We start from the raw sequence: 22,224 nt of genomic DNA, 5'->3' as shown, positions 1-22,224 counted from the left end.
CAATACAGGTTTCTCTTGCTTTATGTTGCTACAAACTAAATGAAAACTCATTGCTATCTTAAAAAAACTCCAACTTTTAAAATCCTTACCTTGTTGAGAAAAAATAAGTCACGTTTGCTCTTGAGGTAGTTGGATAGATTTCCATATTTGCAGTATTCAACAATCACCATCAGAGGCCCTGCAGCCAAAACAGCACATGCTCATGCTCAGCCACACCAAGCCAGTCAGCCATTTGCCAGCCTTCAGCCTGCCTGAGAAACCTCAAATCAACCAGCCTTTGTATTAGTGGGGCCGAGGGATGCGATTTAAGGATGAGAGGCCCATGAATACGGTGACTTTTTCAGTTTAACCTAAGGCGGCGTTTAAAGAACACAATTGAAACAGAAGGAAAAAAAAATGGAGGTGGGGGGCAGTGCAGAAGCATTAGAGAGAAAGGATTAGAAGAAGAAGGACAGAAATACCTTTGAGGAGGGGAGAGGCAAAAGCCAGCCTCTCTGCCTCTTAACCAGACCCTTGCAAGTAGAGGGGCTTCTGGTTTCTGTCACACCAGTCCTGCGACTATTAAGCAGCTCCTCTCTCCCTCCCAGGGCAGAGACCGCTACCTGGCCGTCTCTCCCCAGCAGTGTCTGCGCAATTTGCTTTGGGGCTTGCCAGAGTATCTAAAGCAGGAGTCGGCAAACTCTTGTGTAAAGGTCCAGCTAGTAAACATTTCAGGCTTTGCAGACCAATGAGCTACTACTCAGTTCTGCCTTTGTAGCCTGGAAACAACCAAACAAGTATAACTGTGCTCCAAGAAAACTGTGAACACAGAAATTTGAATTTCATACAATTTCATGTCATGAATTAGTTTTTTTTTTTTTTTTTGAGACGGAGTCTTGCTCTGTTGCCCGGGCTGGAGTGCAGTGGCCGGATCTCAGCTCACTGCAAGCTCCGCCTACCGGGTTTATGCCATTCTCCTGCCTCAGCCTCCCGAGTAGCTGGGACTACAGGCGCCCACCACCTCGCCCGGCTAGTTTTTTTGTATTTTTAGTAGAGACGGGGTTTCACCGTGTTAGCCAGGATGGTCTCGATCTCCTGACCTCGTGATCCGCCCGTCTCGGCCTCCCAAAGTGCTGGGATTACAGGCTTGAGCCACCGCGCCCGGCCGTATTTTCATTTTTTATTTTTTTTCCCTCAACTATTGAAAAAGGTCAAACCATTTTAAGCTCACAGGCTGACCTTGGTTTGTTAATCCGACCCCGGTCTGAAGGAAGCAAGAGGGTTGGGAAGGAAGTCCAGCTGCACTGTGGCGCCCATGTGGTGCTCTGAAGGCCTCCTCTCTCCTGCCCTGTGTTTCCACTGCATGCTTGGGCTGGGCACGCAACCCACAAAGCAAGGACCACTTCCGGGTTAAAGGGGAGTGACCCTGGAGCGGCTTCAGCTGCCGCTGCGCAGGGCATGCCGGGAGCCCAAAAGCCGCTAGTTCTTTTTTGTGTCTTGCAGAAGTTGGGCTGGTCCTGGTGGAGTGGTTTTCTCTTACTATGAGGACACGCTAGAAATCCTGATAGCATCTCATCTTTCCCCTAGGTTCCCGAACGGGAAGTTGCTTCCAGAGTTTAGTATCTCCCCTCTATGGCGGCGGATGCCGCAGAGCTCGACTCCTGCCTGGGGTCCGGCCACCCTCCTCAGAGCGGCTTCCATGCTGGCGCCCGGCTGCAGGGAGCTGACGGCCGCACATGAGGGTAGCCTGTCTCATTATCCCTGGTCAGTTTTACAGATGCAGTTGAGGCAAACAGAATGAGGGTGCCACGACAAAGAACTTGAGAAAATGTTACCGAGGATGACGGAGAAGCAGGCGGAGCCCTGGCCAGGTCCCTCCGACTCTTTCTGGCCTCGCCGGCCTTTAGCGCCTCTCTAACCACCTCCGCCCCTGGCAGATAGATCTTCCCCAGCTACCCTTCATCCCTGCTACCTCTTTGGAGACCTGGAGAAAACATCGGCATGCACAGCTCCTTTGTACCTTGCTGGCGCAAACAGTGATCAGACATCTACTCTCAAGCTCTAACCCTGCCATACGGAAAGAAAGATCTGCCACAACATGCTGGAGCTGTTAATCGTAAAGCACAGCTCTGTTCCTGCTCCCTTGGGTAAGGTCTATGTGCATGGTGGATCGGGAGGGAAGGGCCCCACATCACCTCCTCCCGGGACCCTACCAGTAGTGATTCATTCCTTCCTTTAGGTGAAGCTTCAAGGCATATGCAACCTTCTACCTTTTACCTTGGCTCTGACCACACTCCTTCAAACCCATCCTGAGAGAGAAGTGCCCTCTGCTTGGCCTAGAGCCTGTAGCAGGAGATCTAAAAGGGAGTCCTCTTCAGAATCTTTAACTGCAGAGGGAAGGGATTTAGGGGAGCACCCTTCTGTAGATGCACAAGTTGTTTCTTCTGGAGCTATAAGGGAGGCCATTTTTCCGGAGGCGAGGAAGCACAGTGCCAGGGAGAAGGAGCTTTAAGGCAGAGAACTGTTCTCCCAGCCTGTGCAGGGGGAGATGGAGCCGGCCCTCCCCTTCTCCATTACCTCCTTGCTTGGTGCAGGCTCCCAGCAGGTTAACCACGTTCAGATGGTGGCCAATGTGGGTCAAGATTTTGAGCTCAGTCATCAGAGCTTTGTACTCGCTGGCCGTGGCCCCCTCTGTGTGAGAAGCAAGGAAGAGTCAGGGCGACAGGACAATGGGGCTCCTTCCGCCGGAGGCGGCATTCTTGCCCTCCTTGTTTGTCAATGCTCAGCCGGTTGCTTCACTAACTTCCCCACATTCTGCAGAAAGGCCAAGTCTCCAGACTGTTTTCATTACTCCCACCCTCCTGAGCCAACATCCTTTTGATTACAGTAAGGCCCAGCTCCGTAGTGGGGTTAGTCACTGGACATTTCCTCTTGGTGGACCTAGTTCTGTTCAGCAATGCGCTGACTCAGAACTGGGCACCTCGTGAAAGTGCCTTCCAAAGGCTTCCCTTCTGTCAGAACCAGGTGCAGCAAGAACCCACCAGGCAGGGAGTACACTTCCACCTCCTCTCTTCTCACCTTCTCCCTTTGGAGAGTCACAGAGAAGGAGCACAGAGGCCTGCCAGGGCAGAATGGCTACTTTTGTAAACATCTTTGCAATGTGTTATTTTCTCCCTATAACCCTTTCCTCTCTGGAGTTCACAGGGTTATCTTGGGTTGTGAGGATCCATAGCATCTGACTTCAACTTCAATCTCAGAGATAAGCATTATCAGTCCAAGAATTAGCAGAGTCTAAAGTCTAAATTGAGTTTGTTCTGTTTGTTCTTATTAGTTAATTTGCAAGGCATTTAAACATTTTAAATTATTTTTAGAAATATAAAAATCAAATAATCTTGCTGTAAAATATATTTCAACAATATAAGTCGAAATAAAAAGATACGGAGTAAAATGATCTAGATAAAAAGTGAAACCACTCCAACCCACTTGCCTTCTTAGAAGCAGCCACTGTTAATAGTTTGGTGTTCAGACCTTTTTCTATGCATTTATAAATATGTATATTCAATCAGAGGCCCTATATATATATATATATATATGAGATCATATATATATAGTCTATTTTTAAAAATCTGTTTCCTCCCTTTTAATAAATCAGAGACTTTTTCTGTTCTTTTTATTTATTTCTATTTTTTATTTTTATTTTTTTTGAGACAGAGTCTCGTTCTGTCGCCCAGGCTGGAGTGCAATGGTGCGATTTCAACTCACTGCAACCTCCGCCTCCTGGGTTCAAGCGATTCTCATGCCTCAGCCTCCCAAGTAGCTGGGATTACAGGTGTGTGCTACCATGCCTGGCTAATTTTTGTATTTTTAGTAGAGACAGGTTTCACCATGCTCCTGACTTCAGATGATTCACCTGCCTTGGCGTCTCAAAGTGCTAAGATTACAGGTGTGAGACACCATGCTCAGCAGGTTAATCACATTAATGGTGGCCACTGTGGGCCCATTCTTTTTAATTGATTAATGGTGTCCCTGACATTTAGAGTGTCTGTAGTCTTTTTGCTGTTACAATTAATACTGTGATAGTCTGTGTGTAATCTCTGCACACATGTAAGTGTTTCTGTAGGACAGTGTCCTGGAAGTGGGTTAGAGGTATGTGCATTTAACATTGTGGTAGATACCAACATGGTATTTCATAAGCACAAATCGTTTTTAATAATAACCAGATAAACTCCAAAGCCTGTGCATGGGGTTAGGGCTGGTTTACAGTAGATGCTCAACGAATATTTTGGAATAAATAAACACAATTACTCTTCTTATTTCAGGCATGACTGTAAGGCCCAAAAAGATTAATATTTTTGCTCAAGGACACTTTGAAAGAGCTTTTGACTCATGGCCTTTGTTTCACTTTATGCTTTTTTGTTTTTTTCTTTTTTTTGAGATGGAGTCTCGCTCCGTCACCCAGGCTGGAGTGCAGTGGCGTGATCTTGGCTTATTGCAACCTCCAACCCCTGGGTTCAAGTGATTCTCCTGCCTCAGCCTCTCAAGTAGCTGGGACTACAGGCACCCGCCACCACGCCCGGCTAATTTCTGTATTTTTTAGTAGAGACAGGATTTTGCCATGGGCTGGTCTTGAATGCCTGACCTCGTGATCCGCCCTCCTCGGCCTCCCAAAGTGCTGGGGTTACAGGCATGAGCCACCATGCTGGGCCATGCCTTTTTTATATCTCCCAGAAACAGATGGCCAATTAATTTAAGCAAGAAAGCTGAATGAAATTTTTTTTTAAGGAATTTTATAGAGGGGTGATTTGGCAGTCTTTTACAATCAATGCTGATGGCTTAAAAAAAATAGGCATTTATAAAGACACGACACATGCACTCTATATTACATAGAAAAGATTCTCTGAGCCTTTAAAAAAAATCTGAGCTGCAGTGGCTCACGTCTGTAATCCCAGCACTTTGGAAGGCTGAGACAGGAAGATTGCTTGAGCCCAGGAGTTTGAGACCAGCCTGGGTAAGATGGTGGGACTGTCTCTACAAAAAAGTTTTTTTTTAATTAGCTAGGTGTGATGGTGTGAGCCTGTAGTCCCAGCTACTTGAGAGGCTGAGGTGGGAGGACTGCTTGAGCCTGAGAAGCAGAGGCTGCAGTGAACTATGATCATGCTACTGCACTCCAACTTGGGTGACAGAGTAAAACCCTGTCTCTTAGGAAAAAAAAAAATCTCAAGTTAGAATCTTCTTTCAAACTCATTCGTCTCCCTATAACCCTTTCGTCTTGGGAGGAAAAAAACCAGGTGCTGGTTCAGCTTGCTGTATTTATAGGCAGGGCCACAGGTGTTATCTTGGACCCCCAACAGACTAGTGTGACCATCAGAGCTGCCTCTCCTAGAGAACAATTTGTGGCAGCAAGAAGGGAAATGGGACTAGCTGAGGAAACAGTTGCTTCCAGATTTAGTTTCCACCTATCTCTAGGTTGGATACTGGATTGCCTCCATAAACCGGGCCAGGATCATTTTCAGAGTTTTGGAGCAGTGGGCCAATTCCAGGAGGCCAGACCTCTGCAGCCCCTCTTTTGTGGCAGACTGGTGTGGAGGAAAGAGCACTGCATTCAAAGCTGGAAGACTTTCGCACACAAACCCTGACTTACACTGAGCAGCTGTGTGGCCTTGCAGAGGCTATTTAACCTTTCTTGGCCATGTTTCCTCATCTGCAAACAGGATAATAATGTCTACCTCACAAAGCTGTTGAAAGGAAATAAGAAAAATGGCCGTTTCGTATGGTTCAGCCTAATATGAAAAGCATCTACTCTGGTGCTTTCTAGTTGACGCCTCCTCTCTTCAGAATCTGGGGTTCTTGAGGGGAGGGTGCTAGCATGCCTCTATTTTGACAGAAATACCTGCCATCGTCTGGGAAGTCTACTCCAAACAAAAGTTCTGACTTGTGGATGCCAAACTCCTTCCCAGACTACTTTCAGAGTAGAACTGGCAGGTTCTTTGTAGAGTTTTATTAGTTTTTTCTTGAGGGGTACAGCCTTTTGAAGTTGAAAATATATTTACATGGATCTTTTGAAATGATGGAGTTATTGCTAGAAGATTAAGAACTTTGAAGTCTCTCTAAGCAAACAGCCCTTTCTCCTGGAGCCTGTACCAGGTACCTGTGTAGTTGGACTCACAGCTTGCTGGGCTTCAAAATCTCCCAGCAATATCCTGGAGACTTTGGAAAGTTAAAAGCTGCTTTTTGAGTTTTCAGTTCTGTTGAATTGAAGCATCATAAAGTTCCATTACAGATGAGGAAATTAAGTATTTTCTACACTGTAAAGGACCTGTGCGTCTTTGAGACATTTGGTTTACACAACTTTCACTGATTTTCATTTTCAATCTGTCTTTGGTGTTGGGCATAAGTCACTGTGTGATTTGGTTCTACCTCCCAGTGCTTCACAGAGTAGTATGTTTCAACACTAGAAAGATAATTCAGTTTTTCAAATTGCTAAAGAGGAAATGTTTTATGGCTGAGGTTGTCAGTATAAAATAGTTTAGAGTTCTGATCAACTCATTTGTTCTAGCTTTGTAGTTTTACTTTATAGTCAGGTCAAACCCAAGCAAAGCCATTGGGATTTAGGATGTGCTGCTAAGTTTCCATTACAGCATCGCAGTGGATCATGCCAAAATTTGAACCTGCAGTTACAATGGGCTTAAGTCCCTTGTTGTCTACAGTCTGTGATGTGAGAAGAGAAAGACCTTTGAGGTGACAGAGATCATTTTCCTGTGGACTGTGCTGGATTGTTCCATTTACGAGGTTTATTCTGAGCTTGTGCTGGCCTAATCTAAAACTCATGAGCAAAGAGGCCTCTAGCAGTAGAAGAAAATTATGTGGCCGGGGCAGAAAAAGCTTGTGTCTGTTCCCAGGCTATATCTAACTTGTATCAACATTTAGGAAATGCAAAATGGTGATGCGGCAGTTGAAAGCCAAACTACAGCATACATACCTTTCAGCATTTTCACAGCCACAGTCCGGCATGTAGGTGATTTCTTAATGCCAAATGCTGATGCTTGAACCACTTTTCCAAAAGCCCCTCTTCCAAGTGATTTGCCTACAATGAAGAGAAGACAGTGGTTTGTTTGCCAAGGCAATAGAGTGAATTTAAGTCTTTTTCAGGAAGGAAATGCCTTTTCCTATGTGTGCATGTGAGGCATGGAATCTCCAGTGAACTGACCCTAAAAGAGACAAAGTAAGGGACTTGTTTCTGGAGCCTCTTCCTTTCAACTCTTAACTCTGTTCCTGAGGCCCCACATCCTTCAGAGATAGAGTAAGTCCCTAGAAGGCATTCAGTGAAGGGAGATGTCCAGTTTCCTTTCCACAAGGTCCTCGCATAGGAGAGATGGGACCAAGTCCCGTGTGGTTTCTTCCATTGTTTAATAACATTATGACCAAGAAGACTTCCCTGTGTGGAACCTAAGCTCTTTTTCTTGCCATTTGCAGTCATTTTCTCTCATCTGTTTTCAGCAAAAAGGGAGAAATAGAAAATGGTGATTACTACTGTGGATAATAATAAAGCTCATAACTTTCAAATAATCACTAAGTCATTTCTCCGACTTCCCTACCAGGCAAAATATTCCCAGTCTTTCTAATGTGTCTTATATGAATATCACAAATCCTCATGGTTCAGCACAAGAGCCTGGTCAACCGCTGGTAGAGATTGGTTTCAACCCCAGAGAGGTAGTTGCTAAATGCAATAACCAAGCAAGGTTTCTTCCATGGTCTCCATAATGCTATGCTATAATGACTGTTAATATGTTTCCTTCCCTATCCTAGAATGAGCCCCCCTGAGTAAAGCGGGGCAAGGACCATGTCTGAATCTTCCTGGAACCTGCTTGGTGCCTGGTGTTATCTGTTACTACCATATATTGCTGCCCAATGGGGAGTAGTGTTCAGGAATTTGTGGGATGCCCAAAGCGAGTCTCCTAGTCATAGGTAACTAGAGGGGCCCGTGGGATGGAGACCCTGAGATCGATGCCCTTTGGGGAGGGCACTCCCTGGAGTACCTAAGCTACCTTTTATATCAGGGAACTTCCTTTTGTACATGAGGAAACAGCTCAGTAGAACCCAGAGAAATGGTACCCCTCCAGCATGATATGCTCAAAGAAGAGTAAGTGAAATCAGTCACTCTTTTTTTGGCTCTTCTTGGGGGAAGGGGAAATGACAGAATACCACGGGTTGGTTAAAACTATTATAAATCCTGGCAGACTGTTAATTTAACACAACCCCTCCTTTCCCAACCAAGTGCTCTTTCTTAGACCTGTCTGATAATGTGCCTTCAGTTAATTAACCTTCTTTCCTCCCTTCCCTCCTCATACTCCGCTCCCTTTCTCCAAAGGACATTTTTGTTTGTTTGTTTGTTTGTTTCTTGTAGTTTGTAATGAAGCTTTGCTTCTTCCTCATCATATTAGAACCTTTCTACTTTTATGCCCAACTACTGAGTGACAAAAATGTCTTTACCTTGCTCTGCTTAATGTCTTCTACTACCCACCACCCCAGGTGTCCAGTTAGGATGTATGAAAATTTCAGTGATACCAGTGTCATCATTAGGGCCTCTGTGTGGCTGTCTGCAGGGACATGCTCTGCGTTCGGAGGGAACACTAGAGAGATGACACGTTTCTCCTTTTGTGAAACATGCTCCTGTGGTGATTACTAAATGACATTCCTCCCAGAGCATGCAACATGGGCAGAGCTACAGCCTCTGCTTCCTTCTTCGTGTAAAATTGTCCAAGAAATAGACCAGGATGGGGATCCTTGAGTTGAAATAAAAGAGCCTCCAGTAGATCCTGAAAGTGCTACATCTGAAAATCAGGTGTGGGAACAGCGCTGGCAGATGCCTTCTCTATACTAGTAAAAACTGGTGCATTTTGGTTGGAGGTTTATTCCTTGTTTTATTTGGAATAAAAGATCAATGTTTTTCTTCCACAGTGCCTTCTGCCATCTAAAAAGAAAAGTGTCCTGAGCCTGAGAAATATCCGGATCTTTTCTCCTCACACTCCTAAGACTCTTGCATGTTTGGGGTAGGTGGCATCCTTTGCACTTTCCATAGTTTCAGCCCCCACATCCCGTCACAACACACTTTGTTTTAACAAGTGTTTGGGACTTTGCTTCTTAATCAGTGAGAATAAACTGGCTCTCATTTGGCTTCCTTCAGTCTTTTCATGTATTCTCTTGGAAGCCGACTGCTGCCTTATAAAACAGCATGAAGCTGTTATGGGCTCCTTAGTCATCTGATGTGTTGGAATCCTTCTGCCGACCCATGGTTCCAGTTTCAGGGGAGCCCAGTTGCATCAGACCTGACCTCACCTGATCCTTCTTTTCCCTTAAAATTCTCCTGTGTTTCCTGGAATGCCACTAACTAGCTCGGAAGTGTGCTAGGTCATTCCCATACAATGCAAGGATATTGGAATCTCCTCCAAGAATGTTTTGGACTGGCCAGGGGCCCTGGACACTCTGGGGAGAGTGCATGGCAGCATGGGCTGGGCTGTCTCTGGCATTCAGGGCTGGTCTTACAAGAGGCAGCACCAGCCCAAGCACCATTCGCTTGCCAAACTCCAGACTCCCTGTATGGTTAGCTATACTAGGTAATTCTGACTTTTGATTATTTTCCAATAGAAAGATGCAATGTTGAACATTATTCTTTTTTTTTTTGGAAATGGACTCTCACTCTGTCTCCCAGGCCAGAGTGCTGTGGCATGATCTTGGCTCACTGCAACCTCCACCCCCTGGGTTCAGATGATTCTCCTGGCCCAGCCTCCTGAGTAGCTGGGACTGCAGGCACCTGCCATCACACCTGGCTCATTTTTGTATTTTTAGTAGAGACATGGTTTCACCATGTTGGCCAGGGTGGTCTCAAACTCCTGACCTCAGGTGATCCACCTGCCTCAGCCTCCCAAAGTGCAGGGATTACAAGCGTGAGCCACCAACCGGCCTATTCTAACTTTAATAAATTTATAGGAGCTGAATTCTCATCCTAAGTTCTGTGATAAATTTATAGAAGCTGAATTCCCTCCCATGGGTTAGTGAGGAATCATTTTTTTTAGAGGTTCCTTTTGTTCTTGGATTTCAGGAATTTTAGTGGTAGCAACACCTTTGACCCAAGCTCCAACTGCATCCATCTATCAGGTACTATAAATTCCAACCCCACTCACTAGGACTGCTGATAGCAACCAACGCAGTAGATACAGCTGAAACCAGATATAACCTTGTGTATTTCTCTACATTTACAACGCCAGTATAACTGCCAGTTAAAACAGCCTTTTCTGTCTATCTGGACATAATCTGGGTTATTTTCAGTTGCTAGACATTACTTCAAATTACTTTGTCATTTATTTGGCTTAAGAAATAAACAAGTCTTGGGCCTCCTTGCTCCCACGGTAATCAATCAGAGGAGTGTACCTCCGGGCCTTGCAGCCATACTCTGCATTGAAAGACAAAGTTAGCAGACTTGACACACTTTCTCTCACCCATCAGAGACACTCAAATGGACATTAGCCAAATCCTAGCATGTGGCAACTCTGGAAAGGAAAAGAGCAATAAGAATGATCTTTAACAAGGAGACTGAAAATCATAATCCTGAAATGGGATTATTTAAACCCACAGAGCCCCAGGGGAATTCTGGCAGAGGATTAGCAATCTGTGATGCGGTGGGGATCGCAATGATACTAGGAAGGAATGAAGCAATGGGACAGAAAGCTCATGCGTCCTATACTGGAGGAAGCACGTTTGATTATGACTAATAACTCTGGAAAGCAATGTGGGCTGAGAATGGCTCGTGATGGTGGGAAAATTATCCCATATTTCCTGCTAAGGTCACCGAGGGGCTGGGCTAGCTGCCATATCATTTACACTTGCAGAAGGAACGCATCCAGTGTGCCACCTGCCCTTCACTACTCAAATGGAGTTGATTTTTTTCTCCTGTCCATAGCCATTGCTGGCTCTCTCCTGTCTCTCCAGCTTTTAACTGATTTCCAAGTTTCCTCCCCAAGTCAAATAGAACATGCTCCTGAGGCCAGTCCTTTCTCAATGTAAGCAGAATAATTTCAAAGCCCAAGAGAAAAACAAAAGTCATTTTCCCCCCTCTCTGCCCCCTACATCCCTCACCCCAGTATCATTTGCTTGTAAGGAGAGGGGCGATACTGTTGAATTTGGAACAACAGGCTCTCCACACTGAGAGTGACAAGCTCCAAGAATACTGGATCCACAATCTGTTTTCCTAGTTTCAACTACTAATGACTCTGGCATACACAGGAGTGAGTGGAAAACTTTCAGAAGCCACAATCCAAACATTTTGGGTAGGAGTAATTGAGGTTTCAATTGTTTTGTAGCATCAGAGGCTGGAGATTAATGGGCTTTGTGACGTCTGAGCTGGACGAACTGGAAGGTAGGCTGCGGGAAAGCACATTTGCCTGCTGTTTATAGCATCTGTGCTACCTGGAAAACAACAGTCTTTGCTCTTCAAAAGTGAAACTTAAATGACTCCTCTAGGGCTTTCTACTCGGTCTGGACGTTCCCAGGAAAATCCAAGTATGTAATTTGTGGATTTGTGCAGAGGGTTTTTTTGATCCATGGCCTTGAAGAGCACCAACTCTTTCACCAAATGTTTGACTTCACTGTTCCTTGCCACTCTCAATTACATTCTGGATCACATATTTCTAATCCCCCAACAGTTTCATTATGTAAGAGTATGTGTACTTGTAAGCCTCCTGTTGGAACGCCCCTCTCCCCATGCCCCTTCACTTACCACTTTTGCGCCTATCTCCAGACTGAGCCTTTGAGGGGAGAGATGCACGCACCTTTGCATCTTCAGGGCTTAGACCAGCGTCTGCTGCTCAGAGAAGTTGCCTAATAACTGTTGGATGAACACACAGGTGCTGTCTGTCACCTTGTACTGTTATCTGAGCATTGCTTTGGAATTATTTACTTTTGTGTCCATCTCCCTTGATAGTCTGTGAGCAGCTGGAGGGTAGAATCCCAGGTCTGGTTTACTTTTGCATCTCTCAAAGCACAGTGCTTTTAATGTAATATGTGCTCAGCATAGGTTTATAAATCTGTTGAACAAGTATCTTACCCAGTTTAAGTCTCTCCCGGGCAAACTCCCACTTGCTGGCATCATAAGGGAGCCGCTCACACTGCTCATCCAGGGGAACTTCATCGGGGTCCATTATGATTGATAGGTAGTCAGTCTTTATTTCAGAAGAAGACTGAGAAATAAAGAGATCTCAAAGTCATTAAGAAGAAAACAACTTTACGGATCCTGGATATTCAGTTAACATCCACTGTTTTATTTGGGATCATTTGGTTGAAACTGTGTGGCCAGGTACAGAAAGTACTTCTCCACATTCACATACACTCATCACACTTGAGTGTGCAATTTCTATTAAACAACTCCTTACTATTCCCACACTACATTTCTGTAATGTGAGCTCTACCATCCCATCTTGGATAACATGCGCTCAAATTCTCCAGTGACCTTATGTGTTGTACTTGATCTTAAACAATTATATGATGGTCTTGCTAAAAAATGCAAAGCATTTTTATAAAGTCATTCCAAACAATGACTAAAAATAACTTTCCATGGCCATCTTGTATAAGCAGGAATATACATTACAGATGGGCCAACAGTCGGGTGCATTGTGGCTTTTCTACATATGTAGGAAAGGCAAGAAGTGGCAAAGTAAACCCAGGATCCCTGGGGCACTGAAAGGCACATTTCTTATGATGTGTTTAAACTTTCAGAAGGCCTGACCTCTTAGTTGCTGCTTCAGCTATCTGGAAAGGTTGTAGCTGAATCCTTAGTAAGATTAGAGTAAGGTTTACCTTCTGTAAGAAATGGAAGTTGAGGCCATATGTGGTGGCCTGTAATCCCAGCAATTTAAGAGGCTGAGGTGGGTGGATCACCTGAGGTTAGGAGTTCTAGACCAGCCTGGCCAACATGATGAAACCCCGTCGCTACTAAAAATACAAAAATTAGCCGGGTGTGGTGGTACATGCCTGTAGTCCCAGCTACTTGGGAGGCTGAGGCAGGAGAACTGCTTGAACCCAGGAGGCAGAGGTTGCAGTGAGCCAAGATGGTGCCACTGCACTCCAGCCTGGGTGACAGAGTGAGACTCTGTCTTAAAAAAAAAAAAAAAAAAATTGATTATTTCAAAGGTCAAGGAGTAAATATGGTATAAGACTAATACACAAGCCACATTCTGAGTTCCTTTGTCCATTGGTAGGATGTCAAGTGAGTAAGGCAGACATCTGCCTTGAAGTGCTTTTTTATCTTGGTAATGCAAATCAAGCCCAGAAAATACCCTTTATTTCAGATCATAGATAAGTGGATTTACATTTAATGTTTTAGATTTGTATCAATGGGGGTATTTCCTGTTAATGGGCAAATTTCTAGAATTGATGACTGCATTTCTGTGGGCAGACTCTTGGATAGGATGGAAAGGAAGTATGTTTTCCCATATAACTCTTGGCCAGAAGTTATGTAAACTTCATTTAAATGAGTTTTGAGGCCCTTCCTTTTGGTGCTTTTCCCTAAACAGGATCAGAGTTGGAATGGAGAAGACAACCTCTCCATACACACCATTTCACACTCACCCACATTCTTCAGCCCTTACTCACTCTGTTCTGGGCTGTCACAGCTCACCTCATCCATCACTTGCAATCATTCTCCTTCTCACAAAAATTATCACTAAAATGTGTGACAAATAGCTCAAGGCAGAAAGGTTTGCTTGGCCTCCGTAAAGGATGAGAAGCAAAAAACGATATGGAACACGTTCGTCACGAACTGTGGTTGCCTTTGCTGTTAGACTATGAGGGTCTGGCCTGCCAGACACTCTGTGAAGGGTATGAACTCCTATACCAGGGTACTGGGTGCCCATAAGAGAAGCTGCTGCAGTAGTAGGTTTTATGACTAAACTTTTCCATGTCCAGTATACCCAAAGCCCTGAGAAACAATCTCCAATCCTCAACAGAGCATAGGATATCTGAAACCTCGCAAGGGACATCTTGGGCTCATGCAGGGTGTGTGGGGAGGCTGGCAGTAGTGTTGACAGAGGCAGGGGAATAAGCAGTGGTAGGCAGTCTCCTATGTGGCACCCATGGAATTTTATGGTTTATCTCAATAAGGCAGGTGAGAGGAGACACCAAACAAATCTTAAGTGAGGGCTTTGAGGAGACTGTGATAGTAAAATGTTAGTTGGCAAATATTTATTCTTTCAATTGACATTAACACTGAGCAGCTACTAGGTGCTTGGCATGGAGGCTGCACAGCTAACTGCTTCAAAGCCCAGGCATGGGGGCCGAATACCTGGGTTTGAATCACAGGTCAACTTCTGCCCACCCACACACATAACTGTGGGCAAGCGGCCCTCTAACTTTAGTTTTCTTATCTGTAATAATGGTACTTATCTCATAGGGTTGTTGTGAATATCAAATGAAATAATCCATGGAAGGCTATTAAGAGCAGGGCCTGGTATGCAGTAAGCATCAATGAATGTTAGCTATAATTATAACAATAAATGTTAGCTATAACTATGCAGGGTGAGGATAAAAAGATAAAATGCCGTCTTTATCAATGAGGAATTTACATTGTCGTTAGAGGAACCACATGGAAATATTTTTGGATGTCTTGTTCCTCTTTGCCTCCCCCAATCCCTTTCAAATTTTATAGGCATTCCGTTTTTGAGATAATGATCTCTTGTTCTCATTCTTTATTATTGACATCAAAATTTCACAGCATTTTAGAAATAGAAGGGACCTCTTCAATCTAGTCCCAACGTACCTTTTCAGTTTTATTTTTGTTATTTTTTATTTTTTTTAATGTGGAGTCTCGCTCTTGTTGCCCAGGCTGGAGTGCAATGGTATGATCTCGACTCACTGGAACTTCTGCCTCCTGGGTTCATGTGATTCTCCTGCCTCAGCCTCCCGAGTAGCTGGGATTATAGGCGCCCGCCACCACGCCCAGCTAATTTTTGTATTTTTGGTAGAGACGGGGTTTTACCATGTTGGCCAGGCTGGTCTCAAACTCCTGACTTCAAGTGATCTGCCTGCCTCGGCCTCCCAAAGTTCTGGGATTACAGGCATGAGCCACCATGCCCAGCCCCTTTCCAGTTTTATTTCTACTGTGCTCCTCTATGCTAAGCAACCAGACTACCTCCCCGCTCTGGGGAGTAGGAAGGACGAGGGCGGGCTGTTTTTCTGCTTCTTTCCTTCCAGCTACAGCCTTCAAAGTCTGTCTCAAGCCTCGCTTTCTCGGAAGTTTTTTCTCCCCTTCTCCTCCTTTGAACTCCTATAGCCTTTGTACCTCCCTTGCAGATTTGGCAAGTTTTGCTTCTGTTAGATGTATTTCCCTATATGGTGTATCTCCCCTTTCAAAACTATTGTGTGATCTTTGTTTCCTTCTCAAGTAGTGGACTTAGTTGTCATGTCTCAAAATCAGTCATGTCATGTCTCAAAATGGCAAAAGCCTGATGTTAAACATTTACCATAGAGGATGGCTGCTGGCTTTGTCTCTCATACCGGCACTATAAAGTATATCTTACTGGTTGTAAATATCAAATCTAAGGTCAAATAGCCTGGGTTTGATACTAAGGTCCAACCATAGTGACTTTGGATCAGTTAACTTTATCTTGCTGAACCTCAGTTGCCCTCTCTATAAAATGGGAATAATAATATATTTACCTTTTCATATTTTTGGAATAATTTATTGACATAATACATAAAGAGCTTCCCATAAGACCTGGTATATAAATAAGGGCTAATCTCTAGAAATTGAGGAGGCCTTCTGATCGAATCCTACTTCCCAAATATCCCTTGACTCTAATCATTTAGTCAGAGGCACCATAATTTCATTCCTTCTTTTTTCTTTTGAGACAGAGTCTCACTGTGTGACCCAGGCTGGAATGCAGTGAACTCCTGACCTCAGGTGATGCACCCACCTCGGCCTCCCAAATTGTTGGGATTAGGATTACAGGTGTGAGCCACTGCGCCTGGCCACGACTATACTTTCTTTTTTTTTTTTGTTTTTGAGATGGAGTTTCACTCTTGTTACCCAGGCAAGAGGGCAATGGGGTGATCTCGGCTCACTGCAAGCTCTGCCTCCCGGGTTCACGCTGTTCTCCTGCCCCAGCCTCCGAAGTAGCTGGGACTACAGGCACCCACCACCACACCTGGCTAATTTGTTGTATTTCTAGTAGAGATAGGGTTTCACCCTGTTAGCCAGGATGGTCTTGATCTCCTGATCTTGGATCCACCACCTTGGCTTCCCAAAGTGTTGGGATTACAGGCGTGAGCCACCATGTCTGGCAGCCACCATAACTTCTTACCTGGACTGCTGTGAAGTCTTCTACCAGGTGCCTCTCTATTCATTCTCCCCCTCACAACCCCCAGCCCATTCTTCTCAGAGTAGCCAAAATAATTTTTCCAGACATGTATCTGTCACACTAGGCGCCCCACTCCCCCATCCCTTCCTTAGCCTAACATACCTTTCTTCCCCAAGGCTTCCCGTTGCTTTTAGAATACGGACCAAATTCCCCACCATGGCCTACAAGACCCTGCCTGGCCAGGCCTTGCTGCCTTCCCTTTCCATTCCTTGGCAGCCTCACCTCATACCTTGTTCCTCCTGTTCTCCACACTGTAGCCCTGGCCTTCTGTCAGTCTTTCCTTCTCACCGTGTTCCCCTCCCCTGCCCAGCCTTCTAAATGCTCTTCCCTCTGCCTACAACACTCCTTCCTCTCTTCCTTACCTTAACACTCCTCTTATACATCTTTTAGGCAGCCAGTCTTTCGGTTAACTCAGAGTTGCAGTTTGACATTTGCGTGGCTGATTAAAGTCAATCTCCCCTGACTGCTCACTCCAGCATCTGCCCCACTGTCACCAGAGGGCCTTGCACAGGGCCTGGCATGCTGCACTGAGTGGTTATGCAGTAAATATTTGAAGCATGAATGGATGAATGAATGAATGTAAGCTCTTTTCCCACTGGATTTCAGAGAAGCAGATCATATTGCAGACCTAAGTACAGAAATCCCATGTCCTGAATGCCAACCTGGACCTTACACTCTAAAGAACTTAATTTTGTGGTGTGACTGAGAGAGTATAGAACAAGAGTTCACTTATTTTTACTTCCAATATGTTATGAGAGAAGTCAAAGGTGGGCCTTTCCTTTTTTTTTTTTTTTTTGAGACAGGGTCTCACTCTGCCCCTCAGGCTGGAGTGCAGTGGTGTATGACTCACTGCTCACTTGACCTCCCAGGCTAAAGTGATTTTCCCACCTCAGCCTCCTGAGTAGCTGGGACTACAGGTGTGCGCCACCATACCTGCCTAAGTTTTAAAATTTTTTGTAGAGTCAGGGTCTCACTATGTTGGACAGGTTGGTCTTGAACTCTTGGCCTCAAGCGATCCTCCTTCCTCGGCTCCCAAAGTGCTGGGATTACAGTCATGTACCACCATGCCCAGCCTCCTTTTTATTTCTTAGCAGAGAGTGAGGGTTAGGAAATAAAGGTTTCACAGGTCCCACGTTGACTTTAAAGACTCTATTAACATATTTTATATCAAAAATACCGTCTGTCCCTGAGAAGTATTCATCAGTTCATTGTTACGGCTTTTCTGTTGAACACCCCCCCCCCCGTGGTTAGAGACATTCTGATGATTTATTTTCTTTCTGTGTTCACCAGGTCAGAAACAGGAATGAGAGGAAAGGGAGAGAAAGAGGGTCCAACGTTTGTTTGCCTACTCTAGACATCAGATCAGGCATTTTATAATATATATAAAAAGGAGCATAGAACATCATCTATGTTCTTACCCTTTTCATTTTTCGGATAAAGAGGGTTAATAGGAGCCAGAAGAGAGTCGCAGCCACACAGGTGCATGTTAGAGTGATCAGCTCCAGATTAGACTTGTCCGAGGTTCCTGGAGAGAAAAAAAATCACAATAGTGGTGCAAAAAAGAAACTCCCAAACTCAGAATCTTTATGGTTTTATAAAAGAGGCTCAGTTTCCCTAAATGGTTTATCATAGCGAACCCAATCTGCTGCCACAAAATCAGCCTCTGGGACAGACCTCTTACCTACTGAGCCAGGCAATATACATGAACTCACATAATGAACTCACATAGAAAAGGCTTTCCAGAAATTTTGCCGTCAACTTTGCAAACTTTGTAATTCCAGAAATAGCTAAGTAAAAATCAGAGGAGAAATTAAAAATGGGAAAAAATTAAGGCAGGAACAAAAGCCCATTAAAGTGCTAAATCTGGAATATGTTAAATCTCCCTAATGAGTTTTAGAGGAAACTCTAAAGAAAAAGACAAAATAATAACATAAAAGGTCTCCTTTGGGACTCACAAAATTCTTCAAAGTAGGTTTTAAAAATAAAAATAAATCCAGAACTGCCACAGTTGCCTGTTTGCTCCCTTTGGAACAGCAAGCCCAAAGTGCCCACATCCCACTCCGTGTCTAGGGCTCTGTTTCTGACTTCATCAGCCAGACTGGGGGGCCTGAGATAGAAGAGGCAACTGCTGGACCTGAATCCTTCCCAGTCACCTTCTCTATCAGAATCACAGAGATCAAAAGCTGAGCACTATTCCTCCAAGACCAAAAAGAAAAGACTTAAAGTATTCAAGTCATGCCTCCAGAGAGGGAACTCTGGAATTTGTAAAAAAATGCCTCCATGGACCAGAACAGTATTCATTCTTGTGAGCAATTTCCCAGGAATTCTAAAGTAATGCCTTTATCCTTTAACTTAATTATAATGAGACAGAAGTGGCTGGGCGTGGTGGCTCGCATCTGTAATCCCAGCAGTTTGGAAGGCTAAGGTGGGAAGATTGCTTGAGCCCTGGAGTTTGCGACCGGCCTGGGCAACATAGCAAGACTCCTTCTCTTAAAAAAAAAAAAAAAAAAAAAAAAAGATGTGGTAGCACACACGTGTAATCCCAGCTACTCGGGAGGCTGAGGCAGGAGAACTGCTTGAACCCAGGAGGCAGAGGTTGCAGTGAGCCAAGATGGTGCCACTGCACTCCAGCCTGGGTGACAGAGTGAGACTCTGTCTTAAAAAAAAAAAAAAAAAAATTGATTATTTCAAAGGTCAAGGAGTAAATATGGTATAAGACTAATACACAAGCCACATTCTGAGTTCCTTTGTCCATTGGTAGGATGTCAAGTGAGTAAGGCAGACATCTGCCTTGAAGTGCTTTTTTATCTTGGTAATGCAAATCAAGCCCAGAAAATACCCTTTATTTCAGATCATAGATAAGTGGATTTACATTTAATGTTTTAGATTTGTATCAATGGGGGTATTTCCTGTTAATGGGCAAATTTCTAGAATTGATGACTGCATTTCTGTGGGCAGACTCTTGGATAGGATGGAAAGGAAGTATGTTTTCCCATATAACTCTTGGCCAGAAGTTATGTAAACTTCATTTAAATGAGTTTTGAGGCCCTTCCTTTTGGTGCTTTTCCCTAAACAGGATCAGAGTTGGAATGGAGAAGACAACCTCTCCATACACACCATTTCACACTCACCCACATTCTTCAGCCCTTACTCACTCTGTTCTGGGCTGTCACAGCTCACCTCATCCATCACTTGCAATCATTCTCCTTCTCACAAAAATTATCACTAAAATGTGTGACAAATAGCTCAAGGCAGAAAGGTTTGCTTGGCCTCCGTAAAGGATGAGAAGCAAAAAACGATATGGAACACGTTCGTCACGAACTGTGGTTGCCTTTGCTGTTAGACTATGAGGGTCTGGCCTGCCAGACACTCTGTGAAGGGTATGAACTCCTATACCAGGGTACTGGGTGCCCATAAGAGAAGCTGCTGCAGTAGTAGGTTTTATGACTAAACTTTTCCATGTCCAGTATACCCAAAGCCCTGAGAAACAATCTCCAATCCTCAACAGAGCATAGGATATCTGAAACCTCGCAAGGGACATCTTGGGCTCATGCAGGGTGTGTGGGGAGGCTGGCAGTAGTGTTGACAGAGGCAGGGGAATAAGCAGTGGTAGGCAGTCTCCTATGTGGCACCCATGGAATTTTATGGTTTATCTCAATAAGGCAGGTGAGAGGAGACACCAAACAAATCTTAAGTGAGGGCTTTGAGGAGACTGTGATAGTAAAATGTTAGTTGGCAAATATTTATTCTTTCAATTGACATTAACACTGAGCAGCTACTAGGTGCTTGGCATGGAGGCTGCACAGCTAACTGCTTCAAAGCCCAGGCATGGGGGCCGAATACCTGGGTTTGAATCACAGGTCAACTTCTGCCCACCCACACACATAACTGTGGGCAAGCGGCCCTCTAACTTTAGTTTTCTTATCTGTAATAATGGTACTTATCTCATAGGGTTGTTGTGAATATCAAATGAAATAATCCATGGAAGGCTATTAAGAGCAGGGCCTGGTATGCAGTAAGCATCAATGAATGTTAGCTATAATTATAACAATAAATGTTAGCTATAACTATGCAGGGTGAGGATAAAAAGATAAAATGCCGTCTTTATCAATGAGGAATTTACATTGTCGTTAGAGGAACCACATGGAAATATTTTTGGATGTCTTGTTCCTCTTTGCCTCCCCCAATCCCTTTCAAATTTTATAGGCATTCCGTTTTTGAGATAATGATCTCTTGTTCTCATTCTTTATTATTGACATCAAAATTTCACAGCATTTTAGAAATAGAAGGGACCTCTTCAATCTAGTCCCAACGTACCTTTTCAGTTTTATTTTTGTTATTTTTTATTTTTTTTAATGTGGAGTCTCGCTCTTGTTGCCCAGGCTGGAGTGCAATGGTATGATCTCGACTCACTGGAACTTCTGCCTCCTGGGTTCATGTGATTCTCCTGCCTCAGCCTCCCGAGTAGCTGGGATTATAGGCGCCCGCCACCACGCCCAGCTAATTTTTGTATTTTTGGTAGAGACGGGGTTTTACCATGTTGGCCAGGCTGGTCTCAAACTCCTGACTTCAAGTGATCTGCCTGCCTCGGCCTCCCAAAGTTCTGGGATTACAGGCATGAGCCACCATGCCCAGCCCCTTTCCAGTTTTATTTCTACTGTGCTCCTCTATGCTAAGCAACCAGACTACCTCCCCGCTCTGGGGAGTAGGAAGGACGAGGGCGGGCTGTTTTTCTGCTTCTTTCCTTCCAGCTACAGCCTTCAAAGTCTGTCTCAAGCCTCGCTTTCTCGGAAGTTTTTTCTCCCCTTCTCCTCCTTTGAACTCCTATAGCCTTTGTACCTCCCTTGCAGATTTGGCAAGTTTTGCTTCTGTTAGATGTATTTCCCTATATGGTGTATCTCCCCTTTCAAAACTATTGTGTGATCTTTGTTTCCTTCTCAAGTAGTGGACTTAGTTGTCATGTCTCAAAATCAGTCATGTCATGTCTCAAAATGGCAAAAGCCTGATGTTAAACATTTACCATAGAGGATGGCTGCTGGCTTTGTCTCTCATACCGGCACTATAAAGTATATCTTACTGGTTGTAAATATCAAATCTAAGGTCAAATAGCCTGGGTTCGATACTAAGGTCCAACCATAGTGACTTTGGATCAGTTAACTTTATCTTGCTGAACCTCAGTTGCCCTCTCTATAAAATGGGAATAATAATATATTTACCTTTTCATATTTTTGGAATAATTTATTGACATAATACATAAAGAGCTTCCCATAAGACCTGGTATATAAATAAGGGCTAATCTCTAGAAATTGAGGAGGCCTTCTGATCGAATCCTACTTCCCAAATATCCCTTGACTCTAATCATTTAGTCAGAGGCACCATAATTTCATTCCTTCTTTTTTCTTTTGAGACAGAGTCTCACTGTGTGACCCAGGCTGGAATGCAGTGAACTCCTGACCTCAGGTGATGCACCCACCTCGGCCTCCCAAATTGTTGGGATTAGGATTACAGGTGTGAGCCACTGCGCCTGGCCACGACTATACTTTCTTTTTTTTTTTTGTTTTTGAGATGGAGTTTCACTCTTGTTACCCAGGCAAGAGGGCAATGGGGTGATCTCGGCTCACTGCAAGCTCTGCCTCCCGGGTTCACGCTGTTCTCCTGCCCCAGCCTCCGAAGTAGCTGGGACTACAGGCACCCACCACCACACCTGGCTAATTTGTTGTATTTCTAGTAGAGATAGGGTTTCACCCTGTTAGCCAGGATGGTCTTGATCTCCTGATCTTGGATCCACCACCTTGGCTTCCCAAAGTGTTGGGATTACAGGCGTGAGCCACCATGTCTG

The 22,224-nt window shown here is 44.4% G+C and overlaps 1 protein-coding gene across 1 annotated transcript in view; it reads right to left on the bottom strand.

Annotated features, from left to right (window-relative positions):
* LOC105524018 (vascular endothelial growth factor receptor 1) overlaps window positions 1-22,224 on the bottom strand; it is a gene marked incomplete at its 5' end in the record, with an annotated part of 163,356 nt that overhangs the window by 25,493 nt on the left and 115,639 nt on the right. Inside the window, 5 exons of the mRNA XM_011959103.1 lie at window positions 90-178; window positions 2,557-2,670; window positions 6,959-7,063; window positions 12,080-12,212; window positions 17,804-17,910. Of these exons, the coding sequence (XP_011814493.1) occupies window positions 90-178; window positions 2,557-2,670; window positions 6,959-7,063; window positions 12,080-12,212; window positions 17,804-17,910 (548 nt within the window). The remainder of the gene's footprint in view (window positions 1-89; window positions 179-2,556; window positions 2,671-6,958; window positions 7,064-12,079; window positions 12,213-17,803; window positions 17,911-22,224) is intronic.

The sequence above is a fragment of the Colobus angolensis genome, unplaced genomic scaffold, assembly GCF_000951035.1.
Source record: "Colobus angolensis palliatus isolate OR3802 unplaced genomic scaffold, Cang.pa_1.0 Scaffold113, whole genome shotgun sequence".
NCBI classification, from domain to species: domain Eukaryota; kingdom Metazoa; phylum Chordata; class Mammalia; order Primates; family Cercopithecidae; genus Colobus; species Colobus angolensis.
This window is presented reverse-complemented; position numbering and strand designations above follow the sequence as displayed.